We start from the raw sequence: 22,253 nt of genomic DNA on the forward strand, positions 1-22,253 counted from the left end.
CACATGCAAAGAAGTTCTGCGTGCCACATTCTTCTAGTCTACGCCTGGCATGATTTGGCCATGTCGTTCTTATCTTTTTCAGATTTTGAGGTAGGAGCTGTGGCAGGCCGAAAGGCATACAGGAGTCCGGTGTTCTATTTGAAACGTTTTCCTAACTAATGCTTTTGCAGAAACTCTAATACCCAAAGTTTCAGGGTTGTGCACTCCCCACTGTTGGAAGATGCCCTGCAAAACTTCAGGATCTAGATATCATTCATGTTCTGCCAGAAACTGCCTACTCAGCACATCAACACTGGCATTCAAGGACCCTGCCAAGTAATTGGTGATCAGGAAAATGCCATGGAACTCCAACCAACACCAGAAGTAGTGGCAGTGGAGTTGCCCATGAGAAGCTGCACCACCCTCCCCTTGGTGCACGGCAGGTAAGCCTTCAGAGCAAGGCACATAGCCTGCAACTCTAACAGATTGATGTGGAGCCCAGCTTTGTCCGATACAATTCAATTCCCGCCTCCCGGCCCAGCTGGGATATGTCTATCACTATTGTCAGCTCTGGGTGGGGAAGGGATAGGGACCTGCCGCTGGACCAATTGCATATGAGCAACCACCAATGCAAATCATTAGCAGTCTCCTCTGAAATCTGGGTGACATCTGGTCCACAGGAACGTCAGATTCCATTACAGAGTAAGCATGTAATACTTGTGGCTGGCAGTGAGGGTGCAAGAGGCTAAGGGGCTAATAAGCCTCAAAGCTGTTCTCATTGTGATCCAGGACCAAGGTTGAAGCACCAAGATCATAGCCTGAATATCCTGAACTGTTGCAGCAGAGGAAAAGCTCTGAACTACACTGTGTCCAAGACATCTCCTAAAAACTGAAGATTCTGAAGAGGTGTCAGGTGCGACTTCAACTTACTGATCAAGAATCTCAATGATGTTACAAGGTTCGCTGTTGTCTGGAGGAGATATGCAACTGACTGTGGCAAGCCCATCTTCAACAGCTAGTTGTCTAGATAGGGGAGAACTGGTATTCCCAACCTCCAAAGACGAGTAGCAACGACCACCATCATTTTTTGGAACATCTGAGGGGTGCTGGTGAGGCAGAAGGGGAGTATCGCAAACTGAAAATGCCTATGTTGAATTTCTGGTAACGTTTGTGGGACTCCAGGACAGGTATATGAAAATATCCGCCCTGCAAGTCCAAGGATATAATCCAGTTGACCAGTCTCAGTGCAAACAGAACTTGAGCCAGTGTGAGCATTTCAAATTTATCCTTCCACAGGAAGGCATTCCAGGGGTGACGGTCTAAAATAAGCTGAAAGCCTCCATCCTTCTGCTGCATGAGGTAAGGGCAAGAATAACATTCTATCTATTTTTGGGTCCAGAACCCGCTTGATTGCCCATTTAGAAAGTAGAGCTGGCACCTCTTGCAGCAAGGTAGGTGCGCCTCAGAGCTACTCTGATGTGGGAGGCAGTGGTGTGGGTCGGAAAGAAACAAAAGGGCAAAGCCACGCTGAACGATCTTGAGTACCCATCATTCAGGATTGCCAGCCTGAAAGAATGTGTTGGATCCTGCCTCCCATGGGGTGATTGTGTGCCACAGAGGGGAAACTAAAGCAGCTTCAAGGCTGATGCAGCAGGGGAGTGTGGCTGGGAAAACAGATGTCCATGCTAACCTGCGTGTTGCCTGCTGGATCCCCATCCCTGACCAAGAAATTACCCAGGGGAAGGGGAGGGTTTAAAGTGGAATCAGCTTTTGTGCCAAGAGGTGGATCAGTTGAAAGGCATATCTATAAAGGATGCCTGAAAACGCTGTAGAATGCATCCATGGTGATGGAGCACCATACTAGTACAAACTGCTCTCTCCAAGCAATCGGTAGTACCCACGCCAACACAAATGAAATACCTGGCCAGATCCCGATGATCTTCAATGGCATGAGCCAAGGAGGCCCTAAATTCTTCTCGGATCTTGCTGAACCGCAGGGCGTGCATTTATCGGCCTAGTAGGCAAACTGCATTGAGCAACCTCAAAACTAGGCTCGCCGAACATTTGCTTTCTGAATGCCTCAATCCTTTTTGTCTTCCTGTCCGTAGTAGCTCTTGGCGAATGAGTTAGGATTTACCTTGCTGGTGGTAGATTGGACCACTAAACTCTCAGGAGTAGGATGCTGCGTAAGAAAATCAGGGTTTGCCAGGCTCTGGCGTGTGGCATTTGGGCTCTTGACTGTTCAATGGTGAGAAAGAACAAGCCTCAGACTAAGTGCCCATCAGCGTATCATGTTTGGTCAGAAATCAACCCACAAAGAGGGAAAAGAGGCTTTTAAAGGTACTTATAGCACAGCATTGAGACCCTCGACCATAGCGAATTGTGCCAGTCAGACATAAGGGAGCACGTCCTTAAGAAAACTATGAATAAAAGTGTCATGCTGAAAAGTTTGTGGGAAGATGAAATAAGCCTAGCCAAGCAAGCACATCGATGGCTGGTGCTTAACTCATATGAGAAGAAACAGGATAAGTCCTTTTTGAGGCAGCCTACTCTGTGAAATAGTAGAGGAAGCTAATGTTGATGAGACTGGGGGTGCTCCCCACTCTAGATTTCAAGCCTAAGTGGCAGGAGGAAGGGCAACGTGAGGATATGAGGTGTTGCTTATGCCACTGGACAAAGGAAACATTGTTGCATGTCTTTGCACCTGCCTAATCATGCAGCGGAGGGCCCTCCTAGGAATAAGAACTTGCAGATCAGTCAGCATGGAGCCTCTAAATCCTCAAAACATTAAGCTGAACATTCGGCTGGTGCAGCTTATTGACATTTTTAAAAGACCAGTTAAGGCTAAAGACTCCGCTAGGTAGGGACATAGGCTCTCTATTTTAGGAAAGCATAAATGGTGAGCTGAGGGGGTGCCACAGATGGCGCCCTGAATGTGTGTTGCTAGGGGGGCACTAAAGGCAAGAAAAATAATAATAATAAAATAATGCCTATACCCCCCTATGCACAAGTGGAGTCTCCTAGGAGGGCTCTATAAAGACGCCAATGGTAGGCTGTGGATGCGCTAAGATGGTGCAGTGTTGGTGGGCTGCTAGGGGTAATATTAGTTGGGTAGCAAGTACAAAAATGTTCTTATCCCCTATCCCACCAAGCTTAGGTGACGCCCCACAGGAGGGTTCTGTGTATTCCAGGACCGTTAGCCAACAGGTACTTCAAAGTGTATTGCCCGTGGTTTTATGCCTGTCATGTATTAGGCACTTTATAGCCGTAAGAACATTGGCTGCCAATAGGCTGGTCCTTTTAGCAATATCTTATCGTACAAGTTACTTACCTTCGGTAATGAAATATCTGGTAGAGACATATTCTAGTTGCAGATTCCTTGCCTTACAATTCCCCCCAGGCGTCAGAGTGGATCTGGAGAGATTTTTCTTTGAGAAATACCCTTGCGTATCGGTAGGTGGCGTTGGTCGAATCCGAAGGGGTCGCTGGCATTGTAGTCACTGTGATGATGTTGGGAGTAGTATATAGAAGCCGCCTTTGCACAGTGACGTCAGTTTCTTTTAACAACTTTCCACGCCAAAGCTCAGAGCTGCTAAGAACACTGAGATTGGTGTGCCAGAGCTAAGGACCTGAAATGGGAATCCCTGTCCCTAGAAATTAGTTCGCAAGCGGGGAGGATGGGTGGGCGGTAACGAAACTGCAACTAGAATATGTCTCTACCAGATATTTTGTTACCGAAGGTAAGTAACTTGAACATCTGATAGAGACTTCTAATTGCAGATCACTTACCTTAGGATAGATACCCAAGCAATGCCATCCTCGGTGGTGAGCTGCCAACCAAGATCATACTAGGAAGTCCTGCAGGACCGAACGACCAAAGTAGCCGTCCCCACGGACCCGACTGTCCAGGCAGTAGTGTTTAGCAAACGTGTACAGGGACGCCCACATAGCTGCCTGGCAGATATCCAGGACAGGAACTCCCCGTGCTAATGCGGTGGAAGCAGCAGTTGCTCTGGTGGAATGAGCACGCAAGCCCTCAGTGGTTGCTTCTTGGCCAAAGCGTAGCACTTTTTCATGCAAAGAAGCACCCACTGAGAGATGCTACGCTTTTGCACTGCCTTCCCTTTTTTTGCACCCACATACCCAACAGAGAGTTGATCGTCCACCCGGAAATCTTTAGTATGATTAAGATAGAACGCCAACGCTCTTTTTGGGTCCAGGCAGTGGAGTCTCTCCTCCTCATGGGAAGGATGTGGCAGGGTGATGGACTGGGCTTAATGAAAAGGAATAACCACCTTAGGAAGGAAGGAAGCCTTAGTTTGCAACACCACTTTGTCAGGATGCACAGACAAGTATGGAGGTTTAGATTAAAGGGCTTTAGGCTCACTCACCCTGCGAGCATTGCTGATAGCAACAAGAAAGATAGTTTTGAAGGTGAGGAGCCGCAAGGGTGAATTATATGTCGGCTCAAAGTGAGCACACATCAAATAAGTAAGGACAAGATTGAGGTCCCACTGAGGCATGATAAATGGAGTGGGAGGAAATAAATGGGTGAGTCCTTACAGGAATCTACTCACAAAAGAAGATTTAAAAAGTGAGGGCAGATCAGGTAACCTAAGAAAGGCCGAAATGGCAGATAAATACCCTTTAAGGGTGCCCAAAGCAGAGCCCTGCTGGGCCACAGAAAGAATGAACAGAAGAACCTCGGATAGAGGGGCAGAGAGGGGATCAACAGATTTGTTGGTGCACCATCCCACAAATTTATTCCAATGACAGGCGTATACAGTTTTGGTTGAGGGATGCCTGGCTGCCAAGTTAACATCGCAGACTTCAGGTGGAAGATCAAAAGTCGTCAACTGTTGCTGCTCAATCTCCACGCATGAAGGCGGAGATTGGACAGGTTCGGGTGAAGAACCGTCCCCTGTTGCTGCGACAGACAATCTGCCTGAAGAGGCAGTCTGAGTGGAGGATTGATGGACATGCTCAATAGCTCTGGATACCAGACTCTCCGTGCCCAGTTCGGAGCCACCAAGATGACTTGGGCCGGCCGTTCCTGATCTTGAGAACTCTGGGCAGAAGTGGTATAGGCGGAAAAGAGGCCAGAGTTCCACTTGAAACAAAAAGCATCTCCGAGCGAGTGCCACTTTGGAAACTCCAATGCGCAAAACAGCTGACATTGCGCGTTCTCTGCGGAGGCAAACAGATCTAACCAAGGCTCTCCCCACTCCTGAAAGAAACCTTGCGCCACCTCCGGATGGAGACGCCATTTGTGATCGGCTGTGCATCACTGGCTGAGTTCATCCGCTCTGACGTTGAGGGAACCCACCAGATGTTGATCCATCAGGGTAATGCCCTTATGTTCCAGCCATGTCCAGAGGCGTAGTGCCTCCTGACAAAGGGTCCACGAGCCTACTCTGCCCTGGTTGTTGCAGTACCACATGGCGGTAGTATTGTCCATGAACACCTGCACTGCTTTATCTTTGAAAGAGTGAAGAAACACTTTCAATGCAAGCCTGATCGCCCTGAGATCCAGAAGATAGATATGGAGCCCAGACTCCGCCGGAGACAAGAGGCCTCTGATCTCCGCCTCTCCCATGTGGCTGCCCCAACCCAGAGGTGACTCATCTGTCACTATAGAGAGATCTGGTTGGGGAAGGGAGAAGGATCTGCAGTGGACACACTGCGGATTCAAAAGCCACCACTGCAGTCTTTCACGGTCACTTCCGAGATCCGGACCATGTCGGAAAGATTCCCCTGATGCTGCGCCCACTGTAACTTCAGGTCCCACTGCAGAGCCCACATATGCTATCTTGCATGTGTTACTAGTAGGATGAAGGAGGCCATGAGGCTCAACAGCCTCAGAGTCAGTCTCACCGAAACCCAAGACCGAGGCCGAAAGATCGGAATTATAGTCTGAATGTCTTGGACTCGCTTTTCAGGAGGATAAGCCCGAAACAGCACTGTGTCCAGAACAGCACTGTGTCCAGAACAGCTCTGATGAAAGGGAGTGTATGAGAGGGAGTCAGGTGTGACTTCAGCACGTTTATAGTAAACCCCAGCGTGTGCAGGAGGTTCGCCGTAGTCTGAAGGTGGGAGATGACTTTCTGGGGAGAGTCCGCCTTCAACAGCCAGTCGTTGAGGTAGGGGGAAGATTGACACCCCTAACCTGCGCAGATGAGTTGCAACCACCGCCATCACTTTTGTGAACACCTGGTAAGGTCGAAGGGGAGCACAGTAAACTGAAAGTGCTCCAGACCTACCACAAATCGTAGGTATCATCTGTGGGCAGGCAGGATGTGGAAATAAGCGTCCTGCAAGTCAACGCTACCATCCAGTCTTCTGGGTCCAAGGCAGACAGAACCTGAGCCAGGGTAAGCATTCTGAATTTCTCCTTTTTGAGGAAGTAGTTCAGGTCCCGAAGGTCTAGGATAGGACGTAAGCCCTTGTCGGCACCAGAAAGTAGCGGGAATAACAACCACGACCTAGGACAGCTTTTTCAGATATTTGTTCAACTCCCTTAGATCCAGGATGGGTCTCCATAGACAAGATTTTTTTCTGATTAGTAAGAAGCGAGAATAGAATCCTTTCCCCTTTTGTGAATGGGGTACGACTTCTATCGCTCCTTTGGATAACATGACCTCCGTTTCCAGGAGGAGAAGATGCTGTTGACGTACATGGGAAGGAGGTGTCCACGGGGGCATACATGTAAATTCTAGCAGGTGACTGTTATTTATTATGTCCAGGACCCACTTGTCATTTGTTATCTGACGCCAGCGCTGTCGGTGGTGCTTTAGAGAGGAAGGCCCTTGGAGGCTGTCATTGTCTGCGGGAGGAATCTTTGGTTTGCCTCCCTGATTTTCCTCTGGGAGGAGGCCTGCTATATGCCGCTGCTGGCAGTTGTCTCTGATGATATTGGGGCCTGGAGGATTGGAAGTGAGAGGAATAAGTTGGGTACCTGTATGGTTGGTAACCTCCACGAAAGGAAGACTGCCCCCTACCTCTGGCACCCCAAAAGGGTGTGCGCTTATCTTGCAGGGAGCCTAATGAGCTGGCAGTATCTGTATCCACCTGGATTGCCTGGAGAGCGTGGTCAACATGTTTGCCAAAAAGGTCTTGTCCATCATAAGGAAGGTCCAGAATCTTAGTTTGGACTTCAGGTCGAAAGTTGGTGGCCTCAAGCCATCCCTGGTGCCTCAATACTGCTGATCTGGTGAGAAGCTGAAACCCCATAGCGGCAATGTCTAACGCACAATCAATTACTTCTGAAGATGTGCACTGTCCCTCTAGCAGAATCTTCCTCGCTTCAGCCTTGCTAGAGTCTGGAAGGTCATCTAACGAGTGATCGATGTCCGACCATAGCTGCCTATCGTACCTTCCCAGGAGCACCAAGGAGTTTGCAGCGCACCACAATGGCAGACATGGAGGAGAACCTTTTCCTGATGTTATCAAGGCGCCTACCATCCTTATCTGGAGGCACAGTTGGAGGTGCCGAAGGGTTCCTCGAACGCCGTTGTGCCGCTTGGGAAATCACTGAATCCGGTTTCGGATGTCCCGCAAGGCAAGCAGCAGCTCGCTGGTACTGTAGCAGGGTTACGCATTATTTTTAAACTCTGATTCCACACATGATCTATAATAGGGATAGCCCTGACCACCTTCCTAGGAGGCTCCTTAAAGTCATACAAGAAATAATCTTGTTGTATGGTTGGCATTTGTAGTTCAAACTGTGAAGCCGCTTTCTCCAATAAATTATGAAAAGTACCAATATCTTCAGGAGGGGACTTAACAGAAGCTGGCTCTGGGGAGGCAGGCGCTGGTAATACATAATTTGTCCCACTCATCCTGCTCTGAAAGTACTACCCCCTCCTCATCTGCATCATTTGACAAAGCATGGGCTTGCAGTTCCTGTGGAACTTGTGGAGGAACCTGCAGAACAGTAGGAAGAACTAGCAGGGGCACCGGAGTACTTGGTGCCGTAACCACTGGGTTAGGAACTACTGCAGGCTGTGGACGGAAGCGCTCTTTATAATCTGATACCATGGCTTGCAGGTCAGAAACCGGACAGGGGTAAGCATACCATTCCCTGCTGCTGTTGATGAGGGATTGGGTCGTAGTAGTGCTGATCTTAATACGAGTCATCAGAGTACTCCTGACATTTTACATGCAATTGGGACGGACTCCTCCCCACACCATATTCTTCGTCCTCATCTGAATCCTCATCACCATCCAAAAAGCGTGATGGCAAAAGTCTTGACACCTTACTTGGCGATGTGACAGACGTCGTCAAATGAGTTTTAGATATCCGTTTGAGAGGAGTATGCTCCGACGACTGGTAAAGAGGTAATGAAGGTCTTTGTTTTTTTGTAGGTATCATCTTGACTGTCGAAGATGGAAATCCCACTGTCGTCGACGGTGGCGTAGACGAGAAAGTAGCCACTGAAAGCGTTGTCGACGGTGTCATCAATGATGAAATTACCATTGACGCGGGTGGCGTCGACTGAGGCGTCGTCGGAAGTACCGTCGACGAAGGCATCGCCGACAAGGACATCACAGATGGAGGCATTGCCGACGGAAGAGTCGGCGTGAGATCAAGCGTCGACAGGAGGGTCGTCAACGAGTAGAGTTTTGGTGACGAGATGGGTCGCCCCGTCGACGGAGATGAAAGTGTCGTCGACGAGGATCCTGAGGCGGCCGCCGTCGACACTGAAATAGTGCCAATAACATGTGTCACTGACGATACAGTCATCAACAAGAGCACTATCAACGATGGTGCTGCCGATGGTGCAGAACCTGGCTTCTTGAATTTATGTTTCATCTTCAGAGGCGGCGTCTTTTTGAAGGACTTTCTGAGGGAATCTGACCCTTTCTGGATGCCAGTTTGCTTTTTCTCTGCAGGGCTGCAAACTTTTGAAGAGCCCTCAGATGACTTCTGTGAAATTTTCCTAGTCGCCTCTTGAGTATCTGAGCCTTCCTGCTTCCTGTTGACAGGCGCTTTAGAACCAGAGATAGAGGAAGAGGCACTGTCCTCGTCAGAGTGGCTAGCCTTACCTTTCTGAAGCCCCAAAAGAAGACAACCTTCTCTGTCTTTCAAAGTCTTCGTAGAAAACTTTCTACATATCTTGCAGTCCTTGGTCTTATGACTTGGGTATAAGCAGTAAATACAATCCTGATGTGGATCATCCACATATAATCTTTTCTTCAGACAGGAGGGAAAAGATCTTAAAAGGCCCTTTCTTGGTGTCTCTGACATGGCAGCCAGTATGAAGCACCAAAGAAGAAAGAAAAGGTAAAATTTCAGGAATAAGCTTCTAAGAGAAAATATCTTGAGCAGAGCTCAAAGGAGACTCCTCAGCATGACGTGCGGTGGAAAATCTGAGGGAAGGCAGATCCTCACAGGAGGTTCTAAGGGGAGGGGCAAAGTGATTGGTTCATTTTTAAGTTTGGGTCTATTTCACAAAATGACTGTGATAGGTTGTTGAACTAAGGCCTAGGGCATGTAATGTAGATATACATTTGAGGTCTATGTTGTACATTCCACCGGGGACTCCCATCTCGACGACGGGGAAGTATTCAAGCATGTGAATCTATGACAGTTCCAATACTGGAGTAAGCATGATAACGGATGGCTTCTTTGTAATCTCATAGCATGACTCAGTCGAGCTCAAGATGGTTTCTAGTAGGGATTCAACAGGGGCGTCAGCACTAGATCCTAATCTGACATTGGTGGCGGGAACTGGGGTGCACTGTATGGCCAGAGTGGAAGTTTGTACTCGAGTTGGTACGGACTGTTTGTGGGTTCCCAGGGGAAAGACGGCATCAGGTAGGGGCATGGCAGCAATAATGTGAAGTTACTAGAGGCCTCTGTGGAGCCCCCAAAGGTGCACCAGAAGGAGCCAGAAGCGCACTGAAAATTTGCAGTATTGTCTCTTTGAAGGCCTTGCTCTGCTGTGGGGTAAATGACAGCCAAGGAATGTAGGGCATGTCAGGAAAAACTGAGGAATCTATTTTATGGCTGGTGACTTTGATGTATTGTGACTTGCATCTTGATACCCTTGGGTCTTCTGTTTGTAAACACTGTGGCGGGATGGGTATTGTGTCCTGCTTTGCAGTCTTATGGGTGCAACTGAACTTACCCTTTGAGTTACAGGAAGACTTCAAGCGGAAATGGATTGATCGGAGGAGCAGCCCAAAGGCCTGGCCCATGATTTGGGGCCGGAGCCACATCTGCACAAATGCCTTGACTTCTTCCTTTGTTTGGCAACTTCACCTCCCAGTCTCTAATCACCTCAGGTGCATTAGGACACATTTGTCGCACAACTTAGAGTTGTGCCCAGCATTAAAGGCATACCTCATGTGGGTCGGTGAATGACATCTGCTTCCTGCAGTAGTGCCATGCCTTGAAGTCTGTTGCTTTCAGTGGAGATGTTGGTCTACTCTGAGAAAACATTTTAGGAGTTGTCAGAAGACCGAGAAAGGTGGGAGCAGAGCTCCGGATCTGCTTAAAAATACTCTGAAAGAAATCAACTTACAACAGTATGCAGGGGTGCCGTAAAACATGCTGCTGTGTTCTATCATGTCCGATGCGGTATAGAGCTAAGACTGAACCGAACAATGCTAAAAGCAGTGCACTGGACCACACCTACAAAATTCTCTGGATCTAGTTTGGAGCACTGTAGATATTCAGCGGAGAGGAACCTGCAGTTAAGAAGTATCCATCAGAATGATAGTCATTACATGCATTGGAGCTCTCTATTTGAAGGTCTAAAGCAAAATAAAATATATATCATAACAAAAACTGTAAACTTAACATCTTTTCAAATACCAGCAACGTTCACTGGGAAAATACATTCCATCACGGTGATAGAAACAATTCTGCAGTTGCTGTTAGAGGTACAGAAAATATTAAAAAGTATGCAGGTACCTAACATATCAGGGTGACAAGCTACTCTCTACTACAGGTACAAGGGAAACATCATTGCATGTGCATAAGGATCACCACACCACATAATAACACACTGCTATTTTTACTTTTTTTTATACACATAAAAGGATGTTCCTTTTATCATGAACAATTCTAACAGAAAGCAAATTATTTTTGGTAAAAATGCCTTGCTTCTTAAAATGTCCTACCTTGGTAATGTGGTCAAAATGCCTGAGCATACTGTAGTGTTTAGGCTGCATTCGAGCTTCAAAATGTGCTCTAATAATGGGAACATAGTGTACAATCAGCTGCAAGCAGCGTGAGGAAAGAGCTACAAAATAAAAGTTACAGAAAACGGACTTTAGTGATGAGATAGCAAAAAGCATCTCTAAATATTGCTTCTGCTTGATCATTAATAATTATATTAGTTTCACACAATACATGATATGCCGTTCCAAAAGATGGCATGGTGGAAATGTTACTGACCTCTAGCTCATCTCTGGTCCTCATATATCAGTTGGTATTTGTTTGTTTACAGTGTTGTGTAGCCTTTTTAACCATAGCTCCATGCACGTTATTTTAACACACTAGGCAAAGCCGCTGTGCACCTTAACCTAGATATATTTTATTTGGCTGAATTTTATTATTGTTACAATAGCCACTTTTACAGTCTTGTTTTATTTTCTGTTTATCTAACTGTTTTTGCCTAGGCCAGCACTCTGTTCTCACACAAGACATTCTTGATCACACTGTGCTTCTTCCGAGGCTACAGCATGGTACATTGCCGGTGAACGTGGTAGAAGTTTAGTCTCCAACATTCGTAGAAAACGCACATCCTTACGTAGGGACATTTTCCCAGAACATCAGCTGTGTTGTTATAAAAACACTTCCTTGTCCCTTATACGTTAGAGGGAGATTCCAGTCAGAGAACCACGATTGTATGCTGATTGCTGAATACTTCGCTACAAATGCTAACGCAGACTGCAGGCTTTGCTCAGGTATGGGGGATGATGTCTTCCCAGGGGAACCTGAAGGGCCGAATTAGAGCTTAACATGCTGTGTTCTATCATAGTTGAGGTAGGAGTTAGTCTATTGCCAACAGTGACAATATGATAGCGTTATTTCTATGCTTCACTCTTTTCGTCACAATTTTAATACTGTCATGTTGTGTCGTCCTGGTTCTTGCAGCTCACGCTTTGCTATCTAAGATGCAGTCATTCTATTAAACTCAATATTGAAACATATACTGCCTCTGTTTGTCATTTATATATGAGACTTAATGTAACTGAGAGACATGGATGAGACCTGAGTGACCACAGCTTCCCTGAGAAACCAAGTATGTCATGCGCTCGGCTGCCCAGTCATCCCTATCCTTGGTTAGAGAAGAGGCACTGCTAGTTAGACAGAGCAAAACCCAGATTGGAGCGACAGGTGTCACCCGCAGTGGGTTAGACTTAGGTGGTCATTCCGACCTAGGCGGGCGGCGGTTGCCGCCCGCCCGTCGGAAGCCGCCTGAATACCGCCCCGCGGTCAATAGACCGCGAGGGGTATTCTGACTTTCCCGCTGGGCCGGCGGGCGATCTGATTCAGATCACCCGCCGGCCCAGCGGGAAAGCGCCTTCCACAAGGAAGCCGGCTCGGAATCGAGCCGGCGGAGTGGAAGGCGTGCGACGGGTGCAGCAGCACCCGTCGCGCTTTTCAGTGTCTGCATCGCAGACACTGAAAAGCCTAGTTGGGCCCTGTTAGGGGGCCCCTGCCATGCCCATGCCATAGGCATGGGCACGGCAGGAGCCCCCAGGGGCCCCGCGACCCCCCCTACCGCCATCCTGTTCATGGCGGCTTTCCCGCCATGAACAGGATGGCGGTAGGGGGGGTCAGAATCCCCTCGGCGGCGCAGCCTTGGAGGATTCTAAGGGTCAGTGGAAAACCGGCGGGAGACCGCCGGTTTTCCCGTTCTGACCGCGGCCAAAGCGCCGCGGTCAGAATGACCAAGGGAGCACCGCCGGCCTGTCGGCGGTGCTCCCGCCCCCGTTGGCCCTGGCGGTAGAGAACCGCCAGGGTCAGAATGAGGGCCTTAGTCTCCAACACCGCGGGCGATTCTGCCGCTCAAAATCCAGTAGTCTCATTAGAATAATGAGAGCCTATTTGTCCTGTCAGACTGTCACATTACTGTCAACTGGTCTCAGCAATGAAAAAGATGATGCCAAGTGAAGCACAGTCAACATTTTCTTTATCTTTGACCATCCCCACATCACTTTAGTGAGCATGAAGAACAAGTTACTTACATTCGTTAATGCCTTATCTGGTAGAGACTCAACCTATCTGCAAATTCCCTACCGTAGCCTGGATCCAGAAGTTTTTGAGCAGTACCCCAGCACGCAGGTAGGTGGTGTCATTCGAATGTCATCGGTGTTATCTGCGCCAGAAGTGACATGCATGGTAGCTATGTAGCCGCCACCCTAGCAAGCTGCGTCTGTTACTTTCACAACTTTCCACACCAGGAGTGCAGAGCTATGATGAGAACTGACCACTGGTGTGAAAAACTAAGGTATTGAGAAGGGTGATAAGGAATCTGCAGTTAAATACAGTCTCTACCAGATAAGACATTACCAGAGGTAAGTAACTTGTTCATCTGATAGAGACTTCTAGCTGCAGAATCCTTACCTTTGAATAGATACCAAGCAATACCTCCCAGTGGTTGGGTCTGAGAAGTCAATTTCAAATCAAAAGGTCCTGCAGGACCGAATAGGCAAAGTGCCCGTCCTTATGAACCTGACTATCCAGACAGTATTGTCTGGTAAATGTGTGCAAGGATGCCCACGTTGATGCCCGACAGATATCCAGGACGGGTACTCCATAGGTTAAAGCCATGGGTACAGCCATAGCTCTGGTAGAATGAGCACAGAAACCCTCAGGGGGTTGTTCTTGCCCAGTGTGTTGCAGATCTTGATGCAGGGCAATATCCATATTGAGATAGTCTGCGTCTGTGCATCCTTCCCTTTATTAGTTTCTACGTACTCCATAAAGAGTTGATCATTCACCCAGAACTATTTTGTGAGACCAAGGTACAACAATAATGATCTCTTTGGGTCCAGATGGTGAAGTCTGTCCTCCGCTTTGGAGAGGTGAGGTGGAGCAAAGAAAGTGGTCAGGGTGATGCTCTGGCCTACGTGAAAGGGAGCTACAATCTTTGGAATGAAGAAGGCACGTGTCCATAGGAACAACTTGTCTGGGTAGAAAGTGGTGTAAGGAAGGTGCGCCGAGAGTGCCTGCAATTTGCTGACCTTCCTAGCTAATGTTATGCCCACTGGAAAGGCAGTTTCAATGGCTAATAGCCTAAGACGGCAATTGTGTAGAGGCTGAAAGGGTCATACATCAAAAAGGAGTTTAAAATTCCACTGGGGCATGATCAACGGCCTGGGTTCCCCCATGTGTTGCAAGCCTTTCAGAAACCGACCCACAACAGGTGACTTAAATAAAGTGGTTGGTTCAGCAACTGCAAGAATGCTGAAATGGCTGAGCGATAACCTTTAACTGTGCCCAGAGCAGGGCCGTGCTGGGCCAATGATAGAGCAAACAGAAGAACCTTGGAAAGAGGTGCAAAAATGGGTTGATCTGGGCATCACACAATGTTACAAACTTATCCCAACAGCAGGCGTATACCAACTTGGTGGAGGGACATCTGGCTGGCAGAATAACATAAGAGTCCGGGAGGAAGTTTGAAATCTGTCAACTGTCGCTGCTCAATCTCCATGTATGAAGGTGAAGGGTGCGCAGGTTCAGGTGCAGAACCCTCTCCTTTTACATGGACAGAAGACCCTCTTAAAGAGCCAGCCTGATCGGAGGACCGATGATAATGCTCAATAGCCTGGGAGAAAAGACTCTGTGCTCAATTCCAAGCCACAAGAGTAACTTGGGCGCAGTCATTCCTGATCTTCTTGAGAACTAAGGGCAGGGGTGGAATCGGCAGAAAGGCATATAGGAGGCCAGAGCTCCAAACGAGAAGAAAAGTGTCTCATGACAGCCACTTTAGAAACTTTAGTGTGAAAAACCTCGTACTGCATGTTCTCGGTGGTGGCGAACCTATCTAACCAAGGCTTTCCCTACAGCTGAAAGAATGCTTGCCCCACCTCCGTGTGGAGACGCCATTTGTGATCCACTAAGCGTCTTTGGTTGAGTTTGTCCACACTGGCGTTCAGAGAACCTATCATGTGTTGAACCACCATAGAAATGCCCTGATGTTCCAGCCATGTCCAGAGACAGAGAGCCTTGTGACAAAGTGTCCATGACCACACCCGGCCATGTTTGTTGCAGCACCACAAGTTGATGGTGTTGTCCGTGAACACCTGCAACAGCCAGGACTCCACCAGACTGGAACACCTGACCTCCACAGGTGTGCTACAACCACCTCCATCACCTTTGTGAACATTCAACAGGCATTGGTAAGAACTAAAGGACCGAAAGTGCTCTTGGACCACCGTATAATGTCTGTGAGCAGGCTGGATGGGGGATGCAGAAACATGCATCCTTAAAGTATAATGCTAACCATCAAGTCTCCCGGTTCCAGGGCAGACAGGACTTGAGCGGGGCGAGCATTTCGATTTTTGCTTTTTCATGAAGAGATTGAGAAGGTGCAGGACTAAGATAGGACGAAGGCCTCCATCCTTCTTGGGCATCTGAAAGTAGCGGGAATAGCAACCACAACCTACTTCTGTGACCGGCAAGCTCTCTATGGCTTCCTTGGCAAAGAGAGCTGGCAGTTCCTCCCTCAGTCATTCGTAAGTGGAGGGATAGTCACAAAGGAGAGGGAGTAGCCCCTTTGGACGATTTGCAAAACCCAAAGGACTGATGTTAGTGACCACAGGTGGCATAGGTACTCTGTCTGACTTGATGTCCATGATGGTCACAGGGCAAACTAAGGGGGTTTGGAGGCTTTGGTTGCTTTGGGGGCGGGAGGAGTTCAACTAGCCTGACCACTGGCTACCTGTTCCACGTGGTTTGTGAGAGTGGGACCTGCGTCCTTTGCCATGAAAAGGCTGGGAAGCCTGTTGGCCGTGGTGGCCCCTTCCGTGGCCATGAAAGGGGCGAAGATGGACTGGGGGTGACAAGTGGCCATAGACAAGCTCAAGGACCAGCTCAGTCCTCCTTCTATCCGAAATGACGAAAGTCATCAACGTGCATGTCTATAAGCGAGGCTTGGACATACCCTGAAAATCCAGTGGTTCTCAGCCAGGCGTGACACCATCAACCATTAAATCGCTCTGCCCAGTGAGTGGGTCGTGTACAGTCCACATCGTACGGTGAACTTTGCTGCGTCTCTCTCATCCGCCCAAGCAAGTATGGCTTGGGCCTTCTCCAAGACCATAGGCAGCACTTGTGCAACTAATCCCAGATTGTATTGGAATATCAGCCCAAAAGGCACGCATTGTTGACCGACCGCAGTGCATGGTTGGCGGAAGAGAACATTCTTTAGCCAAAGATATCCAAACTCTTGGATTCCCTATTCGGTGGAGTTGTAGGAAACGTGCTGGGGTTGCTCCTAGAGGTGGAAGCTTGGACAACCAAGGGGGTGAGTTGCTGGGTAAACAAAATGGGGCCCATAAGAGAGGGGTGATTGTGAAAAGCAATTGTCTTATGCACAGAAGCCCTTGTGCAGGGCTTGGACCAGGCTACAGGAAGGATGTTGGTAAGGGCTTCATTAGGGGAGTAAAGGTTTGGAAGGGGTGGCTCCCAGATGAAGCATCGCTGTCAAGACGTTCATCTTGACTGCCACTGTGAATAGCTGAAGGTCCAAGACCTCAGCTAACCTATGCACAACCAGAGCTAAAAAGGCTCCCTCCTCCATAGTCAAAGGAGTAGGAAAGACCAGGCTAGTGTCAGGTGAGGTGTCTAACCCACTGGCTTCCCTTCGCCAGTTCCTCGTACCCGTTGTCCTAATTCTTATCTACGGGATGCTAGTACCCACAGGGGTTCTCAAACCCCTCCTATTCATTTCCCTCACCAGGCCTTTCAAATGTAAAAAGCAATGCCTCGATCCAGAAGAGCATGGTCCCGGTCGGAGCCAGAATTGCTGTCGGATTACATGCGTCTGGCTCCATCGAAGTCGGGAATTACGATGGGAGTGGTGCTGCTGTGGGTCACTGGCAGAGCTGGGCATCAGCACTGGAGCGGGTGCCGAGGAACGTATTAGATAATTTTGCTGCCAGCTCTGCTTTGGATCTAATACAGGATCCATGGGCCCAACTGGTGGCAAAGGCTAACACACTGGCGGGGATCCAGGAGGGACCCTGCTCAATGTGTAGGGCCTGAAGGCCCTTTAGAGAGGCTGGGCAATCCAAACCTGAGGTGCATAGCCACATAAACTTATTTGAGCTAGGCGGGGTCACTCCGGCTCCAGGAAGGTCAGGGAAGCACTGAGCAGACCACCAAAATGTGAAACAATGTGCCGAAGCTCCCACCCCTCATCAGACGTTTTTGAGAGGCGTGGCAAAGTCAAAGACTTCTTTGATTTTTTTGTGCTTTTTCGACTTACCGGACTTCCCTGACAACTTCAAATGCAATGACCATCGCCGGGTGTGTCTCCGCAAGCAGTCCCAGAACTTTCCATGTGATCAAGATTTTCAGCATTATGGATTCGACCGACGTTAAGTGGTGAGCAGCTTGAGGGATCACTTCCTCAGTGGCTTCACATGCATGCCACAGCAATTCTTGCAGGTCTTTGAGTCTTGGTTCCTCTTCAAGCACCACAAGCACTCCAAGAGTGGGTCTGCCACAGGCACCTGCCTGCAACAGGCATCAAATGATCTGAAACCAGCCGGTTTCTTAAGTGGCATCCTGTCACACAAGTAGAGAAAATCTCTTAAAAAGGTATCCACATGAGGTTGAGAAAGAAGCCAGCCAAAAAAACACTGAGGGTAGCTGAGACCAGGTCAGTGCTACCTTGCAAGGAAAGAAACGAACTAACAAGGGCATGCCGGGGACAGAGGGAAATGTTACCGAGCACATCACAAAGGGCGTACCTTTTTGTGACCATGTCTGCAGGTGATTGAGTTTTATTTGTCGTATCTCTATTAAGTTTTTTAACTGCTATTAAATAGTTTATGTTGGTGTTAGAAGTGCTCACTGGGGCTACTCTGTCTCCCATTCTCATTTTTGTCTTAGCCTCTCCCTCTGCCACCCAGGCCAGTGTTTATTGGCCTTGGGCAGCGGAGTAGGCTCGTTTTACATCTCTTGCTCCTTATTCTGTCATCCCTTTCCCCTTACCTGTATCTTTTTCAGCTAACTGATTAGGACTGTGGCATTTCGGCTAGCTTTTGCAGAGCAGGCGGCAGCCACTTTTATTCCTTCCTGCTGCACATTTTTAAGCCACCATCTTTAAAGGTCAGCGGTCTAGGTGCCATCCTTTTTCGGCATTCATCCCCATATAAGGGGCGCGATGCTGAGGACGCATGCAGCAGGTATGCCTAAGGCAAGCCCGTCTGTGCCCGGCCGGGCCCCAGGGGCCAGTACCCTTAGTTCCACTAGGATGTAAAAAGTTTCCTATTCCTCTGACCTCATCCATTTTCTCAGGCCAGTCTCCTTAGAAGGATGTCACTGTTGCTTAGACCCCACGGATATTAAGTGTCCTTTTTCTAGCTGCCACTGGTCCTCCCAGCCTGAATCCGATTTAGGGCCACCGTTACAAGAAGGTCCACAATTGTTTGGCTAATTGCTGATCTCTGGCCGCTCATAAACTTGGCATCAATCTTCTTCTGAGTGATCTTACACCTAACTGCCTTGTTTCTCACCGAGACTTGGCTTCATGAAGGGTCATCCCCTGATGTAACTCTGGCATTAGTCCAAGGCTACTCAATAACTAGGTTGGACAGAGTCACTTCAAAGGGGGGGGGGGAGGAATTGCTATTATTTATAGGGAATCAGTAAAGTTCACTTCTCTTCCCCTTCAGTTACCTGATTGTGAAAGTATGTTCTTTTCTATCTCACTAAATCCTCAATTCACCTTCTTAAGAGCCCTAGTCTACCGTCCTCTTGGCCTCTCAATAGTCATGCAGATAACTCAGTCAACGCGGCCGCTAAAATCCTTCTTACTGATATGGCCGCTATGGAGCTTGTACAACTGGTCAGAGGCTCCACACATGCTAAAGGCCACACTATCGATTTAGTTTTTAGTAATTTAGTTGGCCTATCCTCCATGCCTCCTCTCCCTCTCACCTGGTCAGACCATTTTCTAATCTCACTCAACCTAGCTATTCCTACCATAGGTACATCTTCCCGGACTATAACCCAACCTTACCAGCCCTGGCATAAGCTTAAAGCTAGCGACTGGATTAGCACCCTGGAAAGCCTGAAACCTTACTCCTTGGAGAATAAGGGTTGCCTCAGATTAATTCAATGGATGGATCACCAAATGCTTAGACACTCTACTTCCCTACAAAACTAAAACTGGGGGACGACATAAAAAAGGCACCCCTTGGTTTTCCTCTCATCTTCACCATCTTAAAAGGGAATGTAGGCGTCTGGAAAGAAGATGGCGAAAATCCTACGATATTTCACTAGAAGAAGAATATATGAAAACTATCAGTTTTTCATACTTAAATTAAATCAGCTCAAGGTACACATGATGCCACTAGAATTGAGCAGTCTTCCTAGTCCCCAAAAGCGATTTTGAATCTACTTAAAAAAATATTACAACCACACTCTCACAGTGAACTTGCTGAAGCTTCCCAAAAGCACAGAAATGTTTAGGTATCTATTCGGCCTTTCCTATTACTACTCATCACCCTCAGGCTTTTGTGGATTAGCGCATTAACTGTTCCACCATTCTTTCACAGTTTTCCTCCTCTCTCCTTGGATCTGTTCCCTAATTACTCTTTACTCTCAAGTCGGGCTCCCAACTCGACCCTGCTCCCGATTTTGTACTGGCCATAGGGGCTTCAGTTGTAGTCCCAGTCCTGACTGACCTGCTGAACTCTTCACTGTCTAGAAGCATTGTCCCAGACCAGTGCAAACATGCTGTAGTTAAACCCCTGCTGAAAAAACCTAATCTTGCCGCAGCTGTGCTCAATAATCACAGGCCCCTCTCCTTGTTGCCAGCCCTATCTAAAATAATTGAAAAGCACGTTAATGCTCAACTTTCAAGTTTTATTGAAGATAACAATATCCTTCACCCTTCTCAGATGGGCTTTAGACCTCTCCATAGTGCAGAACCGGCTATCATTGCAGTCACGGAAGAGGCCAGGAAGGGTTTTGGTCTGGGGTTTGCGTTGGCTATTATTCTTGATTTTAGCGCTGCCTTTGACACAGTCGATCACAATATACCCCTTCTAAGAATGAGGGAGACTGGAATTACAGGCAGCGCACTGAGTTGGCTCTCCTCTTTTTTGGAGGGGAGATCATTTCAGGTGCTTGACCGGTCATTCCTCTGCAGTTGTGTCAAGAGCAGCTGCGGAGTGCCTCAGGGCTTGTCTCTTAGCCCCACGCTATTTCACATTTATATGTCTCCCCTAGCAAAGATAGTTGCGCCATATGGTCTTTCATTAGTGTCATGTGCAGATGACACTAAGCTGGGGGTCTCATTTTCGACTAATTCCAGCACCAATGGTTTGTCAATTTTTCTCTGCCTGCAGGGGGTTTTGGGATGGATGTCTAAATGTAAGCTTGGGCTAAATGGAGACCAAAGTAATGATACTAGGACAATGCCCTCGACCAGGTCTTAATTCCTCTATGTTGGAATCCTTAGGGGATCTGCCCCCACCCAAGGAATATATTAAGAGCCTAGGAGTCTGGCTTGATCTGCGGCTTACTATGCATCATCATGTGAATAACATTTCTTCCACTCATTTTGGCCTATTTAGGCTTTTAAGGAAATTTTTAAAAATTCTTCTATTTATTGCGAAAAGACTCATCATCCAGGCTCTTATCTCTTGTTTGGATTATGACAACGCATTGTATCTTGGCTCCCTGAAATACGTGAAAAGAAATCTGCAGGTGGTCCAGAACGCTTCTGCCCGTCTTCTTTTAGACATACCAAGGCATGAATCTGCCAAATCAGCCATTTCCTCTCTCCACTGGTTCCCAGTAGAACAACGCATAAAGTGTAAAACCCTGTGTTGTGTCCACAGGTCCTTATACAATAAAGGTCCTCCTCTTCTAAGGACCCCTGCTTCATTAGCCCATCAGACAGCTCAGGTCTCTGTCAGCTGTGTTAGCCTCAGTCCCTAGAGTAAAAAAATCTAAATGGGGTGAAAGTTCCATGGCTTTCCTCAGAGCCAAATTGTGGAATTCTCTTCCTCTTGGTCTTCGCCTAACCAGCCATAACTTACCTTCCGGCGAGCACTTAAAACGTAGCTATTTTAGAGCTTATCCCTCAGACTGTGTCTCATAGGTTTGTGGCTAGCACTGGGAGGCCTCCAGGTAGCCATGCGCTATACAAGAAACCATAACATAACATTTCCATTGCGGACGCCGGAGACACATAACAACCCCACCTACCAGCGATCAGGGGTACTGCTCAAAAATAATGGATCCAGTCCTGGGGACTATTCTAAGGTAAGAAATCTGGGTCTAGAAGCATCCATCAGATAATATACGCCAGAAAGAAAGAGCCCTCTGTCCCAAGTTTCATTTCAACTCTAATCCCAGCGGATGTAGATGGGAGATATATACTGGTGCAGGACACGCTGGACGGGTTGCCTCTTACTGTTCTCAATAACTATGCGCCTAATGTGGATAACTGAGCATTCTTTGATAATATTCCTGAGATCTTGGGGGAGGGTGATGGGGCCCCTAAAATATGGGCAGGAGATTATAATTGTGTTTTAGATGGTGAAAGGGATCACTATCCGTCTAAACTGGGCACCAAGCCTTTGATGGTGAGGTCTCTCACAGAGGTCATGCACAATTTGGGGCTTTGGGATGGATGGAGGAAACTACATCCGGCAAGCAGGGAGTACACTTGTCACTCTAAGACGCATAATACATATAGTCATCTGAACCGTTTCCTTTTGGGTGGTTTCACTTGTTCACAGGTGGGGGATGTCAGGCACCTGGGGAGGTTTTTATTTGATCATGAACCAGTGTTGCTGCAAATGCAATGGGGATCTGATACGGAGGTGAGACGCAATTGGCGCACGCTCATGAATTTTCTGCCGGATGCGTGCTGTCGTGAGAAAATACCTTTGGCCCTTGAAAATTATATGGATCACATTTGGGGGGTGACAGACTCCCGGGGAGTGGAATGGGAGGCACTAAAGGCTGTGTTAAGAGGGGTCTGTATAGGCATGGTCTGTGGTGTACACAAGCAGATGGAGCAGGAGCTTTCCAGTTCTGAGGTGGAGCTGGAGGAAATGCAACATTG

At 48.0% G+C, this 22,253-nt stretch overlaps 1 protein-coding gene across 6 annotated transcripts in view; it reads right to left on the reverse strand.

Annotated features, from left to right (window-relative positions):
* The window catches only part of VPS54 (VPS54 subunit of GARP complex), a 555,456-nt gene that overhangs the window by 105,453 nt on the left and 427,750 nt on the right, over positions 1 to 22,253 (reverse strand). For 5 of the 6 annotated variants that reach the window (XM_069234226.1, XM_069234229.1, XM_069234227.1 and 2 more), the window contains one exon: positions 11,107 to 11,228. In XM_069234226.1, the coding sequence (XP_069090327.1) occupies positions 11,107 to 11,228 (122 nt within the window). The remainder of the gene's footprint in view (positions 1 to 11,106; positions 11,229 to 22,253) is intronic. The other variant, XR_011203675.1, reaches the window with a different exon arrangement.

Source organism: Pleurodeles waltl, chromosome 5 (assembly GCF_031143425.1).
Source record: "Pleurodeles waltl isolate 20211129_DDA chromosome 5, aPleWal1.hap1.20221129, whole genome shotgun sequence".
Taxonomy (NCBI): Eukaryota; Metazoa; Chordata; class Amphibia; order Caudata; family Salamandridae; genus Pleurodeles; species Pleurodeles waltl.